Source organism: Ailuropoda melanoleuca, chromosome 6 (genome assembly GCF_002007445.2).
Source record: "Ailuropoda melanoleuca isolate Jingjing chromosome 6, ASM200744v2, whole genome shotgun sequence".
NCBI classification, from domain to species: Eukaryota; Metazoa; Chordata; class Mammalia; order Carnivora; family Ursidae; genus Ailuropoda; species Ailuropoda melanoleuca.
This window is the reverse complement of record NC_048223.1, coordinates 72914074-72930789: the sequence shown is the minus strand read 5'-3', so window position 1 is coordinate 72930789 and position 16716 is coordinate 72914074. Positions and strand designations below refer to the sequence as shown.

Here is a 16716-nt window from a genome sequence, read left to right as displayed (position 1 = left end):
GTAAGACAAAGAGGTTAAACTAAATTACATCAATAACCAAAACCAAATCAGGGAGACAAGAAAAAAAATAGCTATTCATGTCTTTAACTTAACCATTTTCAGAAGATTCATTCCACATACGCTCTTAATATGAATAACTGCTCAGAAATTTTAGCTATATATCACAGAATACAAACCTTTGCACTGTATAAATGGTCAGCATCTGGTGGATCAAGAATAGCCATATTTTTTTCTAAGGACTCTACTTCTCTGTGCATTACATAGAAATTGCAGTAATTTCCCAGCTGAAATGGTCTTGACAAAGGGAAAGCATCCACCCATGTAAACTGAGCATCAAAAAAGTCACTAGGTATATATAAATTCTGATAACGGCGCCTTAGTTCCATCATGTCACAACTAGGACTGAAAAACAGACATAAGTAAGTGAATAAATAGTCTTAACATCAAAAATTATATAAACATTCACTCCATTCCATATCTAAACATATAACCTGACATGGTTAAAAGCCAGCTGAGAATGGTCAGAGGCAATTATTAATTTGCAAAGAGCCCTACGAAACCTCACTTTCAAATCTGTCTACTTACAGCTTTAAATAAATAACTGGTACCTAAGTGTTACCTTCATTTCTTTGCTTTTTGTGTGTAGCTTCAAATACATTAGAGACCCTCTAAAATAACTTCAATGCCAGCTCCAGAGAAGATATAAACAAAAAGCAGTTCTACCTCAGCTGAAACTATGCATTTTTTAGAAAGTTATAACTCGTATAGAGTGGATACAAAGAAGGGACAAGATGGTACCAAATGATGAGTACTCCTCAATCAGGTTCATACGATGCAAAACAAATAAACCTTTATTTTATATTAAGATCCTGTACCAAACATATTTACATTCAAAATTAAGCACAAAAAATCCACATGAAAGCTAAATCTAAATGTTTTTTGATTATCTAACACCTCCATATCTCTCTCTCTCTCAATGATTATGATCCATACCTGATTGTTTATTACGTAAAGAAGATAAGTTTCTTGCATTTTAAATCTGGCATACTGATTTTTTTTTAAAGGATGCTTTCCTTTTTCCTAAAGGAGCAGAACTTTTAAAGGAAAAGAACTCAAAGGTAAATCAATCTGGTAAAAGAACAAAGGATTTCTATTAAAAGCATAACAAAAAGTGGACAACAACAATCTGTAAGATGAAAAGATAACTACATTCTCTTTTTTATTACTTTTCTTTTCACTGTCTTTTTTAAAGACAACTAAGGACAAGGTATAAAATATGACCTAATATATTTGTAGGGGTATCTTTTTATTTGAAGCCTAAAAATAAAAATATGTAATGATTAACTTATCAGGTATGGTTGCTAACATAATTATACTTTATCTGGATAAAATTCTGCTGTCAAAATAAGGAAAGGGGCGCCTGGGTGGCACAGCGGTTAAGTGTCTGCCTTCGGCTCAGGGCGTGATCCCGGCGTTATGGGATCGAGCCCCACATCAGGCTCCTCCGCTATGAGCCTGCTTCTTCCTCTCCCACTCTCCCTGCTTGTGTTCCCTCTCTCGCTGGCTGTCTCTATCTCTGTCGAATAAATAAATAAAATCTTAAAAAAAAAAATAAGGAAAATGTGAAAAAAAGGTATTTGAGTTTTTTTTTTTTTTTTAAAGAAGTGTTGCAAACATTATGTGAATTGTTTCTTAGTTTTCCATTGCTAGAATTTTTGAAGTTGTGTTTTACCCTGTAGGATTAAAATCAACAAAACAAAAGATGTACAAATGAGTTATTTCTTGGCATATAGTATCTTATAATCACATTACTATAAAACAATCTTTACTTCCACAACTATAGATGAGAAAAGGTATGGTAATTTTAAAATGATTTTTATTTGTAATGGGTTGATCTGATGTTCTGGGAATTTATTTCAAAGTGGTGAAATGAAACTGTGAAGGTCTAACTTGGAAGGAGAGAGCTAGCTATTGAATTTTCATGCTATTCATCATAATTCTCCCCAAAAGTAGCATTCTAGTCTGAACAGTCTAGAGCAGAGCTGCTCTATTTAGTATCTTTGGGACTGGAGAAGTGTTTTTGGTTCTAGTAAGTTTCTCTCATACACGTACTCTAGATATTTAAGAATATATAAGTAAACAGGAGTAACAAGAAAACAAGTATAAATTAAGAATAGTTGCTCATTTGACTACATGACTAAAGGGACATGAACTATATAACAATTAAGCAAAGTTACCAAGGGAGATTTTTTTTGGCATTGAGTAGTTTAAGTAAATTACACTGTTTTACTCAACCTAGAACTGAATATATAGAAACTAACATTTTGATAGGTCAGTATTATGAATATTAATTCTCATTTTTTGTTGAAACACAGTAATACTTCCTCAGGATGCTGAAGTGCATACAGTTGTTTCTATGCTAAACAGCTTTAAACAGTGCTTTTAATGATTCATTTTTATTTTACTGTCAATTTGTTTTCTCCATTTGTTAATTTATCTTATATACAATTGCCAGTCCCCAGGCCTTTGGATAATTCCTCCTTTCCCTTAGACTAAATTAGTCATTTTATCAATTTGCCTTATGAATTACAACTTTGTAGTTATTACCTGACCATGACATCCCACCACCACCATTAATTATGGAATATCTACAACTGCCACAGATTGGATTAAGTGCTTTAGATACACAAACTCAATTTAACCTTAGTAATTCTGCTAGTTGATAATATTTCCATTTTGCAGGTGAAACTAAGGAATTCCACTGATGTGTTACTACTTCATCATACACAATGAACTACGCATGGACTTAATAAAGTTATCAATAAATCTGGACCTTAAATGACTGTAACTTTAAGAAACAAATTAAAAACAAGACAAAAAAAACACAAGTTGATCACAAGGGGCTATCTTTTTCAATAGCTGCTATCTTTAATGATTTTATGAATATATGAAAATACACTCCTACTTCAAATTGCATTTCTGCCCTATATTAAATGTCAGGAATAAAAGTTGTAAGAAAAATATCTCTGTAACACATTCTACTAAATTAGACAAATTACAAAATTGGTTATTCTACAAAAAAATGGGGGAAAAGAACTTACCAATCTAAAGAAAATTTTGAAAACTGAACTGTGTAACGTGGAACAACACGTCGAACTCTCCGAGGTGATCGTTCTCTCTCTCTTCGAGGAGATCTCTCCCGAGAACGTTTTCTCTGAGGAGACCTTTCTCTGGATCTACGTCGTTCTCTCTCCCTTTCACGACTTAAAACAAATTTTTCTAAAATTACTAATATTTCTGGCATTATTGAACAGTTCTTTAATAAAATAAATATAATAGAAAATATAAGATTTTCTAAGTTCTTAAAAATTGTCGTAAAATATGTGTAACACAAACATACCACTTAACCATTTTTAAATGTACGGTTAGTGGCATTACATGCATTCACAGTGTGCACCATCACCACCATCAAAAGCATACTTTAAAAAAAATACCTGCGGTCATCTTTTCTGTTAGGCACTTGATCCCCTCTGTCATTCCTTCCTGAAAATCTCGATGGTGGATCTAATCTTCTTGCTGGTTGTGGTTGTGAAACTATACGAACAGGAGGCTGCAATAAACCAGCTTTAAAAGAGAAAAATTTTAACTTAAATAAAAGCATTACCTAGTTAAGTTATACAACTAGCAGAAGTTGGCTAACATTTTAAGCTTTGTGGTGAACAAACAGCAGACACCACCTGCATATTTGTATATATTTTTTGTAATCATTTAAAAATGCAAAAGCCACTTATAGCTCAGGTACCATATAAACCAGGCCATGGACCAAATCGAAGGGCTATAGTTTGAAATCCCTAATCCACAGAGAGTAAACTAAAGATTGCTGTACAAGTTATTCACAGGGTGCCAAACTATCACCCAAAGGTTCCACAGAGAAAAAGAACTCATTATGGAGAGATCTCCACTCTGACCTAGTAATCAAATTTAGCATCAATTAATGGAAGAATCTGACACGTGCCTCCTAGTAAAACATAATACAAATTACAAAACATCACCCATAATGTGTTCTGGCCAAAGCCTTTCTTTTTCATTTTTTAACACAGAGAGTGCAAGTGAGTCAGGGGGTGGAGAGTGGGGGGAAGAAGGGGGGGAAGAAGGAGAGGAAGAAAGAGAGAATCTTAAGCAGGCTCCACATCCAGAGAGGAGACTGATGTGTGGACTCAATTGCACAACTCTGAGATCATGACCTGAAACCTAAATCAGGAGTCTGACACTTAACTGACCAAGCCACCCAGGCGCCCCTTACCAAAGCCTTTAACTACTAGGTTCATAGTTTATATGGCAGATAGAGGAACAAGGTAAAAACATCACAACCAACAAAGGCAAATCCATAATACAACATTCCAAAAGAAACTACAAGACAACTAGCCTAATTTCTTCAAAAAAGCCAATGTCATAAAGGAAGAAAGAAAAAGAGGGAAACTGGGGCACCTGGGTTGCTCAATCGGTTGAGTGTCCAACTCTTGATTTCAGCTCAAGTCATAATCCCAGGGTCCAAGAATAGGAACCTGCCTTGGGCTTTGCACCAGTGGAGAGTCTGCCTTGGGATTCTCTTTCCCTCTCCTTCTGCCCTTCACCTCCCGCTCTACCCCGCATTCTCTTTCAAATAAATAAATCTTTAAAAAATGAAAAAGTGGGAAACTATTCTAGAATAAAAAAACTAAAGTAACATAACCAAACACAATGGATAAAAGTTGACTGGCTTTTTGTTTAGGAAACAAAAAACAACCTTCAAAGACATCTGGGAGACATATGGGGAGATCTGAATATACTGAGAACACTTAAATGCTTTTTCTTAGATGTGAGAATAGATTGTAGTTATATAGAAAAATGGTCTCCTTTAGAAAGAGCATGCTTCAGGGGTGCCTGGATGGTTCAGTGGTTAAGTGTCTGCCTCTGGCTCAGGTCATGACCCCAGGGTCCTGGGATTGTACCCCGAGTCGAGTCGGGATCCCTGCTCAGTGGGAAGTCTGCTTCTCCCTCTGCCCCTCTCACCCTGCTCATGTTCTCACTCTAATCAATAAATAAAATCGTAAAAAAAAAAAAAAAAACCTGTATGTATTTGTACACATGAAAGCAGATAAAACAAGGCTGTAAGTATGTAAGTGATCACTTTACTGTTCTTCCAACATTTTTGTATGCTTGAAAATTTTCATGATAAAAATTGTGGGGAGGAAAGAAACAACTAACTTATGAACATTTCCTATGTTAAGGAATCCTAGTTGCCAATGGAAATTTTCTTTCTAAAGTTTTTTTTTTTTTTAAGATTTTATTTATTTATTTGACAGAGAGAAAGCGAGAGCACCAGCAGGGGGAGCTGCAGGCAGAGGGAGAGAGAGAAGCAGGCTCCCTGCTGAGCAGAGAGACTGACATGGGGTTTGATCCCAGGACCCTGGGATCGTGACCTGAGCAAAGGCAGATGCTTAGCCAACTAAGCCAGCAAGGCACCCTTAAATAAAATAAAATCTTTAAAAACAAGTAAACCGAGGGGCGCCTGGGTGGCTAAGTCAATTAGGCATCTGCCTTTGGCACAAGTCATGATCACAGGGTCCTGGGATCAAGTCCCACAACAGGCTCCTTGCTCAGTGGAAGCCTGCTTCTCCCTCTGCCTGCTGCTCCCCCCCTGCTTGTGCTCTAACAAATGAATAAATAAAATCTTTAGAAAACTAAATAAAAACAAACAGAAAAGAAATCACAGGACTACCAGTCAGATATCTGGAAGAACCACGTAGCTTGGAAACACCCTGGAATTACCTAGTAAGTTTAAGTTACACAAACCCTCAGACCTTGCAATTACACCTGAAAGTGTATGTATGTCCTAGAGAAACCTGGGCACATTGCCCCTGGACACACATATGAGGACATTTACAGCAGTATTTTCTGAAATCAAAAACTAGAAACTATCCTAACGTTTATCAGAGAACAGATAAAATGTACAATATTCATATGTGTAATATTATCTAATAATGAAAATGAAGAATGAGCCAGATGGAAAAAATAGCATGAGAAACTTTTAGAACGTTGGAAAAAAGTAAGTCATACACAACAGATTAAAGAAATGGAATCAAACACTATGTAATATTCAAAAACAGATAAATCTAAACAGTATTATGAGGATGCATATTTAGAGAATAAAACTATTAAAAAAAAAGTAAACTAGCAAAATTTTAATTTTTACCAAGTAACCATTACATAGGTGTTCATTTAGTAACTTATTACACTGTACAATGTAATCTCTTTAGTGATTTTAACTGTGTTGTAATAAAAGAGAAAATGCCACAAATCACACTTTTAAAATTAGTGGTGCCTGCATGGCTCAGCTGGTTAAGCGTCTGACTCTTGATTTCCGCTCATGCCATGATCTCATGGTCATGGGATGGAGCCCTGCATTGGGCTACATGCTTGGCGGAATCTGCTTGAATTTCTCTCTCTCCTTTCCCTCCACACCCCCTCTGCTCTTTCCCCTGCTCCTGTGCTGTCTCTAAATAAATCTTAAAAAAAAAAAAAAAAAAAAAACCCAAAACCCAACCAAAAAAAAAAAAAAAAAAAAGCCATATTTGNATCCCTACCAAAAACAACAACAAACTAATTAAATAGGCTTTTGTTGGGGCGCCAGGGTGGCTCAGTTGGTGGAGCATTTGCTTTCGGCTCAGGTCGTGATCCCAGGGTCCTGGGTTCAAGCCCCACATCCAGCTCCCTGCTCAGTGGGGAGTCTGCTTCTCTCTCTCCCTCTGCCCACTCCCCTCATCCTTGCTCTCTCACTCTCTCTCAAAATAAATAAAATCTTAAAAAAAAAAAAAGCAGGCTTCGATTAAGCCAAGGCTTCAAATAAAAAGTGTCCAGAGTTTCAATTAATTTGCAAAGGAAAATGTATACAGCTCATTTATTTCATGCACTGTAATTCAACGAATAATTTAAAGTACTACTACCAAAAAACATATATATATAAAATATTATGTTTAAGGGTACCTGGTTGGCCCAGTTGGTTAAGTGGGCAACTCTGGATTTTGGCTCAGGTCATGATCTCAGGGTCCTGGTATTGAGCCCCACATTGGGCTCCCTGCTCAGCGGACGTCTGCTCTTGATTCTCTCTCTCCCTGTCTGCCCCTCTCCCCCATAATATAAATCTTAAAAATAAATCTTAAAAAAAAAATAAAATGTTTATAGGACATTTTCTTCCATTACAGATAAGATACCAATAAAGGGACTGGGGGTTAATAGTTCTGATATTTAAGTTCACAAAGAGCATGTCTTTCTATAAGAGCAATAAAATAAAACTACTTCCTAACAGCTACAGAAGAAGTGGTCTACACAAGATACTTAATCTTCCTTTCAAGTATTCTAGAAATCCCTGCCTTTTTTTATAATTAAAAGCATATTCTCATTATTTTAACGACTACACAGCTGTAAAAGTTATGTGTTAGTCTGAAACAGAAAAGACACATTGCAAGTAATACCTTTCTGCTGTGGCTGCTGTAATAAAGGCTGTGGCTGAGTCTGTAATAACGGTGTAATAGAAGCTGCTGAGATCTGGGCCTGCAGCAGGGACTGGGGCTGGGGCTGAGCCTGAACACCAAATGTCGTCTGTGGTGCAATTGGCTGAAGTACAGCAGGAGGAGTCTTCAGTAAAGGCTGAGTTTGGGATTGATTCTTAACAAAAATAAAGAAATAAAATAAAAAATTTAAAGAGGAAGAAAAAACTCTGAAAACTGGAAGACTGAATCACCAAGTCTGTCTAACACCTAACTCAGTATTTTATATACCTGATTTGGTAGCGTCTGAATTCTTTGAGCATTCCATTTAAAAGGCATATTGGGATTATATGTAGCTTCAACCAATACTCTGTCACCCACTTGGGGGGTTTTCCCTTTGACAGCACTAGAAAAAAAAACAAGTTAAATACATACACAATTAAGAGATTCCTCAAAGAAAATTTATATTTGTATTATTTTATCTAATGTAAACTATCTGAAATGGAAATCTAAAAAAAGCCCTTTTAAAAAGTAAATATACCTCCTAGACTTATTTTATTTTAGAACTGATCATGTTTCACGCTTCCTAAAAAAACAGAGTTTGAAGTGAAAGAAATAACTCTGCACTTCATATTCTCCCAATATTGCGTCCCTCCTTCTACAGTAGTAACTTTTATAACCCAAGAGTAAGATCTCCTTTGGGCTATGAAGTGATAAGAGAGATGAAGATGGAAAACAGGAGGCCCATTTTTAGAAAAATCTCATATGATAATTAAAGTTAATTTCCCAAATAAAGTACTTCTAAGGCAGTTCACTGGGAATACAGTTGAAATATCCAAGGAAAATCTTTCGTGCAACCATCATCACACTAAAAAAATGCTATTCTGAATATGTTAGTCATTTATCATTCAATCCCACTCATTAGTTTTTCAGTTAAAAATGCTTTTATAGTACATAGTGTCATTAGATATGTCAAACAGAAGATTAAATTTTAAAAGGCATATGACTATTTCAATCTCTATTCTCACTGGAAGTCTGCCCATGAAGAGTTGGAAAAATTAACTCACTCCTATAAAACATGTATAAAGAATTCACTATAACTATTTTATTCAGTAACCAGAAAATATCTTCACTCATATTCTCCATGAAAAAAGGCCAGATACAAATATAATACAAACTATATAATTAAAACAAAAAATTATAACTAAACTACAATCCTATGCCACAATTAGGTCTTATCAATATATTTCATGCTAAATACAAGAAGGCATTTGCCAACACCTAATTAAGTTACCTAAGCTGAAAGAATACATCTTCATCCACAAATCCAAATGTATCATGTAGTTTTGTAACTACTCCCGTAAAAACACGCTGTTTCTGAGGCTGGGTTTGTTGCTGACTGGACCTTGGTGTTGGATACGATACAGTTATCTGTGCTGCAGGCTGAGGAGTAGACAGGCTAAGGCTTGTAGGCAGTGCAACAGCTGGCTATAAAACAAAATCAAGATCCAATTAGGCTAATGATTTGAAATACCCTAGAAATTAAAAAATGACCACTCAAAACTAACTCAAAATGCTAAAATCAACTTATCTGAAGTTAGGAAATACACATGTACACCTTGAAGAGAAGAATCAAGTCTGGAAGAAAAAAACACCTTTTTTTTTTTTTTTAAACTCTACCTCAACATTAAGTTTCATCAAATGAAAGTTTTCACAGGTTGTTCCAGGAAAAGAAGATACCATAGTGAAATGAGTTTTAAGAATACTGGAGGAACGTCTGGGTAGCTCAGCTGGTTGAGCATCCAACACTCGATTTCGGCTCAGGTCATGATCTGAAGGTCATGAGATCGAGCCCTGCGCTGGGGGAGTCCATTGGGATTCTCTTACGCCCTCTCCCTCTGCCCCTACCCATGCTTGAGCACATATACACACTCTCTCTCTAAAATAAATAATGCGTATCGGGGCGCCTAGGTGACTCAAATAGTTAAGCGTCTGACTCATGATTTCTCAGGGTTGTGAGATGGAGCCCCACGTCAGACTCATGTGCCGGGCATAGAGCCTGCTTAAGATTCGCTCTCTCCCTCTTCCTGTGCAACCCCCCACTTAAAACAATACTGCATATATTAGGGGTGCCTGGCTGGCTCAGCTGGTGAAGCATGCGACTCTTGATCTCAGGGTTCTGGGTTTGAGCCCCATATTGGGAGTAGAGATTACTTAAAAAAAAAAAAAAAAAGAAAAGAAAAAAGAAAAAAAAAAAAACCTGTGAATTTTAGTCCCCTCTTAGAAATTCAAAACAATAGTGGCATAATTCTCAGGAAAGTCCTCTGTAAGTGAAGTTAGTCAGAGAAAGACAAATATGTATGATCTCACTTACATGTGAAATCTAAAAAAAAAAAAAATTCACAGAAACACAACAGAACCTTGGTGATTGCCAAGGGTATGGAGGGAGAAAGACATGAGTGAAGTTGGTCAAAAAGCACAAACCTCTAGTTGTAAGAGAAATAAGTTCCACGGATGTAATGTACAACATGATGACTATAATACTGTATTGTATATTTGAAAGCTGCTGACACAGTAGCTCTTAAAAGTTCTCAACAGATGGGGCGCCTGAGTGGCACAGCGGTTAAGCGTCTGCCTTCAGCTCAGGGCGTGATCCCGGCGTTATGGGATCGAGCCCCACATCAGGCTCTTCTGCTATGAGCCTGCTTCTTCCTCTCCCACTCCCCCTGCTTGTGTTCCCTCTCTCGCTGGCTGTCTCTATCTCTCTGTTGAATAAATAAATAAAATCTTTAAAAAAAAAAAAAAGTTCTCAACAGAAAAAAAATTTAACTATGTGAGGTAATTCATTTTAAAGAAAAAACTTATTGTGGTCATCATTTCACAATACATACATAAATCAAACTATGCTGTTTATTTTATATTAATCAATGCTACATATCAATTATCTTTCCATAAAACTGAACAAACAAGAAAAATGTTAACACTTTCATTTGTCTTTTCTGGCACAAACATGAATAGCATATTACTGTTTTAAACTTCTATATATAAATAGACATAAAATCATTAGAAATAAAGAAACAACCATCCGACTCTTCAAGGCAAAACATAGTATTTGTTTTATACTTGCCCAATAAAGCAAGTCTCTTGATTTCTACAATTAAAAAAAGAAAAGGCCAAGTCCTATATATAGTAAAAGAATTCAACATTTCTCAGACTATAACCACAAAATTGTTTCTCATGAAATTTCCTTAACATCCTAAGACAATGATGATTCACGGATGCAAACTAGGAAATGCTATTCTAAGAAAAGACTAGACTAATTTTTATACTTTTTCTACTTAGTTTGGAAATTCTGCTATTGGAGATTGAAAGTACATGATCAGTGTCAGTTGATTTTGATCCCTTAATAAAAACAAAGGGAGAGTGACCTCTCAAGTGAAGTGAATTTTTTTTTTTTTTACAAAAATAACAGATTCAAGACTAAAATGGTATGAAAGGTACAAAGCTTCTCCCCTACTCCTGTTCCTTAGCTACCCAATTACCTATCCATGGACAATCACTGTCACCAGTTTTTATTACAGGTTCTCCTTCCTTTTTATCAGTTTCATAATATTTCACTTTCAGTCAGTGAACCATGGCCCTTGGTCCAAATCCAGCCCACAGCTTATGATTTTGTGATTTTTTTATAGCTCGGAAACCAGGGATGGTTTCTTACATTTTTTTTTATTAATTTTTAAAGATTTTATTAAATTATTTGAGAGACAGAACACGAACAGGGAGAGGGGCAGAAGGAGAGGGACAAGCAGACTCCCCGCTCAGTGGGGAGCCTTATGCAGGGCTCATCTCAGGACCCTGAGATCATGACCTGAGTGAAGTCACACACTTAACCAACTGAGCCACCCATGTGCCCTGGTTTCTTACACTTTAATTTTTAAAAAGAAAAAAATATGCAACAAAGACTATAAATGGTCCACAAACTTAAAGGAGGACTATGTATTTAAGTTTAAAAATGGGGGAGACTGGGTGGCTGCTCGGTTCAGGCTCCGACTTGCTTTTGACTCAGGTCATGGTCTCAGGGTCATGGGATGGAGCCCCACATTGGGCTCTGCACTCAGTGCACAGTCTGCTTGTCCCTCTCCCGCTGCTTACTGTGCACATTCTCTATCTCAAATAAATATATATTTCTTGAAGTTCAAAAACATTGTAATGCTGCTGAAAAGTTAAACTGATAATGTAATACAATACCCTCATCTAATAAGGTCAAGCTTAAAATGATATAACACATAAAAAAATTTCCTAAAAATATTAGCTACAATGAAAATGTATTACAAATTAAGTTCAAAATAAGAATTAAGTTTACGGGCACCTGGGTGGCTCAGTCAGTTAAGCAACTGCCATCAGCTTACATCATGATCCCAGAGTCCTGGGATCAAGCCCCATGATGGGCTCCCTGCTCAGCAGAGAGCCTACTTCTCTCTCTCTCTGCCCCTTCCCCTGCTTGTGCTCTCTCTCTCTCTCCCTCTCTCCCTGTCAAATAAATAAATAAAATCTTAAAAAAAAAAAAAGGATTGAGTTTAAAATAAGACCTCATATTTATTCAAACTAGATCACAGCTGGATCAAAAACCATGAAAGACAAAACAATAAAACATGCACCCCATCTTTCATATATTGTTAAACTAATATGTAATAAACTAATATGTACACTAATATGTAAATCCAACCAATATTCATCTTCAAACCCTGAAAGAAATACTAGAATAGGAACAAAATTTTGGCCTATTCTTCATTCAGATATCCAAAAGAAATAAATTAATTGCAAACTAACCTGTGTTAAAAGGGTCTGCTGAGGTTGCTGTAACTGAAAATAGAAAAATCAAACAAAAACAGGGAAGAAAAAAGAAAAGGATCAATCAAAATTGTTTCACAGATGCTCTTATTTATAAGGAAAAATTCCTATTAAATGGGTACTTCATTTCTAATTAAGAAATATGATGAAAAGCAACAGAAGTCATTAGGTGTAAGATTTCCTACAACTATTTCTAATTGCAGACGTGATGTATAACTAACTCATTCAATGGGGCACCTGGCTGGCTCAGTCAGTAGAGCATGCAACTACTGATCTCAGTGTTCTAAGTTTGAGCCCCATATTGGGTGCAGAGATTACTAAACATCTTTTTTCTTTTCTTTTCTTTTTTTTTAAAGATCTTACTTATTCATCTGACACACACAGAAAGAGAGAGAGAGAGAGCACAAGTAAGGAGCACGCAGGCAGAGGGAGAGTGAGAAGCAGGCTCCCTGCTGAAGAGAGCCCAATGCGGGACTTGATCCCAGGAACCTGGGATCATGACCTGAGCCGAAAGCAAACGCTTAACCCACTGAGCCACTCAGGCGCCCATAAACATAAAATCTTGAAAACAAACAAACAAAAAACCCAACACATCCAATAAAAAACTGATCTTTTATTTCATAGGAATAACACCACCCCAAAAAAACAAAACAAACACACACACACACACAAAACACACCAAAAAACCTTAAGTCCTTAGACGGGAAAATTTCTAGTATTGACATGTTGGTCACCATGCTACAGAAATACCATTGGGAAAAAAAAAATCACTGCCTCTTTAAATGACATATCTGATAAATCAATAACACAAAATTATTATAAAGAACACACAAAATCTTAAACCAAGAAACAAACAATCCCATTAAAAAATGGGCAGAGGAAATGAACAGACTCTGTTTGAAAGAAGACATACAAATTGAGAAGAGAAACATGAAAAGATGCTCAACATCATGCATCACCATGGAAATGCAAATCAAAACCACAATGAACTATCATCTCACATCTGTCAGAGAGTTATAATCAAAAACACAAGAAACAATTATTGGCAAGGATGTGGAGAAAAAAAATTTCAGGTACGTTTGGTGGAATGTAAATTGGTACAGCCACTGTGGAAAACAATATGGAGGTTCCTCAGGAAATCAAAAATAGAAATACCATATAATCCAATAATTCCACTACTGGATATTTATCCAAAGAGAAAAAACACTGATCTGAAACAATGTATGCATCCCTGCTTACCACAGCATTATTTACAATAGCCAAGATATGGAAGCAACCTAACTGTCCATCAGTAGATAAATGGATAAGGAAAACCCGGTGGGTATACACACAAGCACATGTGCAATGGAGTATTACACAGCCATAAAAAGGATGAGTTTGTGCCATTTGAGACAACAAAAATGGACCCAGAGGATATTATGCTGAGAAATATGTGAAACTGAGAAAGACAAATACCATATGATTCCACTCATAAGTAGAATCTTAAGAAAAACAACAAAAAAATGGGAACCTGGGTGGCTCAGTCAGTTGAGCACCTGTCTTTTGCTCAGGTCGTGATCTTGGGGTCCAGGGATTGAGCCCCACGTTGGGCTTCCTGCTCAGCGGGGAGTCTGTTTCTCCCTCTCCCTCTGCCCCTCCCCCACTATCTCTAAATAAATAAAATCTTAAGAAAAATAAAGATAAAAAATAAAGGTTCATGGGATGATTGGCTGGGACAGTCAGTAGAGCATGCGACTCTTGATCTCAAGAGTTTTGAGTTATAGCCCCATGCTGGGCACAGAGCTTACATTTAAAAGTTTAAAAAAATTAAATTAGGGGTGGCCTGGATGGCTCAGTCAGTTAAGAATCTAACTCTTGATTTTGGCTCAGGGCCTGACCTCAAGGTTGTGAGACTGAATCTGACATTGGGCTTTATGCTGGATGTGGAGACTGCTAAAGATTCTCTCTCTACCTCTCCCTCTTTCCCACCCCCCTTGCATGCTCTTGCTCTACAAAAAGAAAAAAATTAAAATAAACAAAGGCTCAAAGCCAATGGTCTATCTAGGGTTAAGGCTTTATATGGGAAAAAGGATCTTCTCATTTTCACGGGTGGTCTAGTACAGCACAATAGGGCTAGATGTACCAAACAGAAAAACTGGGCCAAAGATTCAGTAATACAGTGATTCTTTCCAAATTCTCCTCTGCACGCTTTCCTAGAAACATGTGACGGGGCACCTGGGTGGCTTAGTCCTTATCCTGGGGTCTTGGAATTGAGCCCAGTGTCGGGCTCCCTGCTCAGTGCGGAGTCTGCCTCTCCCTCTCACTCTGTTCCTCCCCCCTCCTCGTGTTCTCTCAAATAAATAAATGAATGAATCTTAAAAAAATAAATAAATGAAGACGGAAAGAAACATGTGACAAAGACTAGCTGCTAGCTTAGGATTTGGATTTTCAGGACCTCTATCTTCCTCTCCCTTGGAGACATTACTTTTTGCCTACCTCATTTAGCCCACCCCCAAAGAATTCAAATCACACATTAATGTAGCTGACAGGAAATAAAATCCATTAAACTGAATCTGAGACAAATTATTTTTTTACATCAGTTTTTAACATGGAAAATATAAACTAACCTGTTGTTGTACACTATACAAGGCCTGCTGAGGTTGTGAATATTGCTGGAAAAAAAAAGATTTTTCAAAGAAAAATATGGAGTCAGTTTTATTCATTCTCAAGAAGCGATATACATACATACATACATACATACAAATACATAAACAAAATCACACTACAAAGAAATTTTGTGAACTAAACTTCACCAAAAATAAGCAAACTGGTGACTCCCTTATACTCTAGGATTCATCAAGAACTGAATTTTGTTCAAATAATTAAGGTATAAGAACTGCCTGTTTTAAGAATTTTGACCACACACTTCACTGTTCTATATGTCACAGGTGCATCTAATTTTATTAACTGAAAAAACAATAAGCATAATAAAAATACACAATTCCTGGGGCACCAGGGTGGCACAGTCAGTTAAGTGTCTGACTCTTGGTTTCGGCTCAGGTCATGATCTCAGGGTCCTGGGATCCAGCCCCACCTTGGGCTCCGAGCTCAGCATGGAGTCTGCTTGGGATTCTCCCTCTCCCTCTGCCCCTACCCCCTGTGTGTGTGCATGTGCGTGCATGCACACGAACAAGTGCTCTCTCAAATAAATAAATCTTTAAAAAAAACAACAAAAATGCACACTTATTAATTCTTTAAAAATTATCTGGCTACTCAGTTTAATATGTCACATACTGAAACCCAATAAAGACTCACCTGTTGCAACGCAGCTGCTGCAGCTGCAGCTTGTTGCTGCAAGGCTGCAGTCTGAGTTAACTGATAGTTTGCTGGGGTTTGTGTGGTAAGGCCTGCTGCTGCTAATGCAGTTTGCTGTGTATAAATGGTAGGAGATGCTCCAAGGAGTGATGGCTGCTGAACACCCAACGCAGCTAAAATGAGATTAAAAAGGAAATGGGGAAAAAAAAAAAAGAAAAAAGCATTATTTGGATCCTTTCTAGGAATTTTCCGTAAGTGCTTAGTTATGAAATTATGTTCTGCTATTGTTTAGTAAAAACCTAAAGCAGGGGCGCCTGGGTGGCACAGCGGTTAAGCATCTGCCTTCGGCTCAGGGCGTGATCCCGGCGTTATGGGATCGAGCCCCACATCAGGCTCCTCTGCTGAGAGCCTGCTTCTTCCTCTCCCACTCCCCCTGCTTGTGTTCCCTCTCTCACTGGCTGGCTCTCTCTCTGTCAAATAAATAAATAAAATCTTTAAAAAAAACAAAAAAAACAAAAAAAAAACCTAAAGCAAAATTCCTGTAATGCTTGTTAAATTTAATTGATTCAAGTACCTCCCCAGATCCTAGTGGCTTTATATTTAATTTTCATGTCATAATAGATAGAAGTAAACAATATTCTATAATAACTACATAATGAACACAAACCTAGACCAAGAGGCTTAAGTACTCTCAAGAAGTATTTTTAGGAAAAAGAGCAGAAAATAAACTGTCTTACTTTACTTATCTAGAATTTACTGTTTTACCTCCAAGTAGGTGAGAATCATATACTGATGACAGTGTTGCTGGAAGTGATCCACCGAAAACTGTCCATTGGACAAAATTTTCATATACCTACTTTGCATTAAAGATTTAAAAAGTAGGAAACAGGGGCGCCTGGGTGGCACAGTGGTTGANGAGCCTGCTTCTTCCTCTCCCACTCCCCTGCTTGTGTTCCCTTTCTCGCTGGCTGTCTCTATCTCTGTCAAATAAATAAATAAAATCTTTAAAAAAAATAAAAAAATAAATAAATAAATAAAAAGTAGG

At 36.9% G+C, this 16716-nt stretch overlaps 1 protein-coding gene across 5 annotated transcripts in view; it reads right to left on the bottom strand.

Moving 5' to 3' along the window:
- The window catches only part of CCAR1 (cell division cycle and apoptosis regulator 1), a 57677-nt gene that overhangs the window by 27379 nt on the left and 13582 nt on the right, over positions 1 to 16716 (bottom strand). For 3 of the 5 annotated variants that reach the window (XM_011234343.3, XM_011234341.3, XM_002913734.4), the window contains exons 3-11: positions 15672 to 15844; positions 14984 to 15028; positions 12357 to 12389; positions 8824 to 9017; positions 7821 to 7935; positions 7515 to 7707; positions 3495 to 3624; positions 3102 to 3263; positions 177 to 402 (exon numbers count right to left, since the gene is read on the bottom strand). In XM_011234343.3, the coding sequence (XP_011232645.1) occupies positions 177 to 402; positions 3102 to 3263; positions 3495 to 3624; positions 7515 to 7707; positions 7821 to 7935; positions 8824 to 9017; positions 12357 to 12389; positions 14984 to 15028; positions 15672 to 15844 (1271 nt within the window). The remainder of the gene's footprint in view (positions 1 to 176; positions 403 to 3101; positions 3264 to 3494; positions 3625 to 7514; positions 7708 to 7820; positions 7936 to 8823; positions 9018 to 12356; positions 12390 to 14983; positions 15029 to 15671; positions 15845 to 16716) is intronic. The other 2 variants (XM_034662608.1, XM_034662609.1) reach the window with 2 other exon arrangements.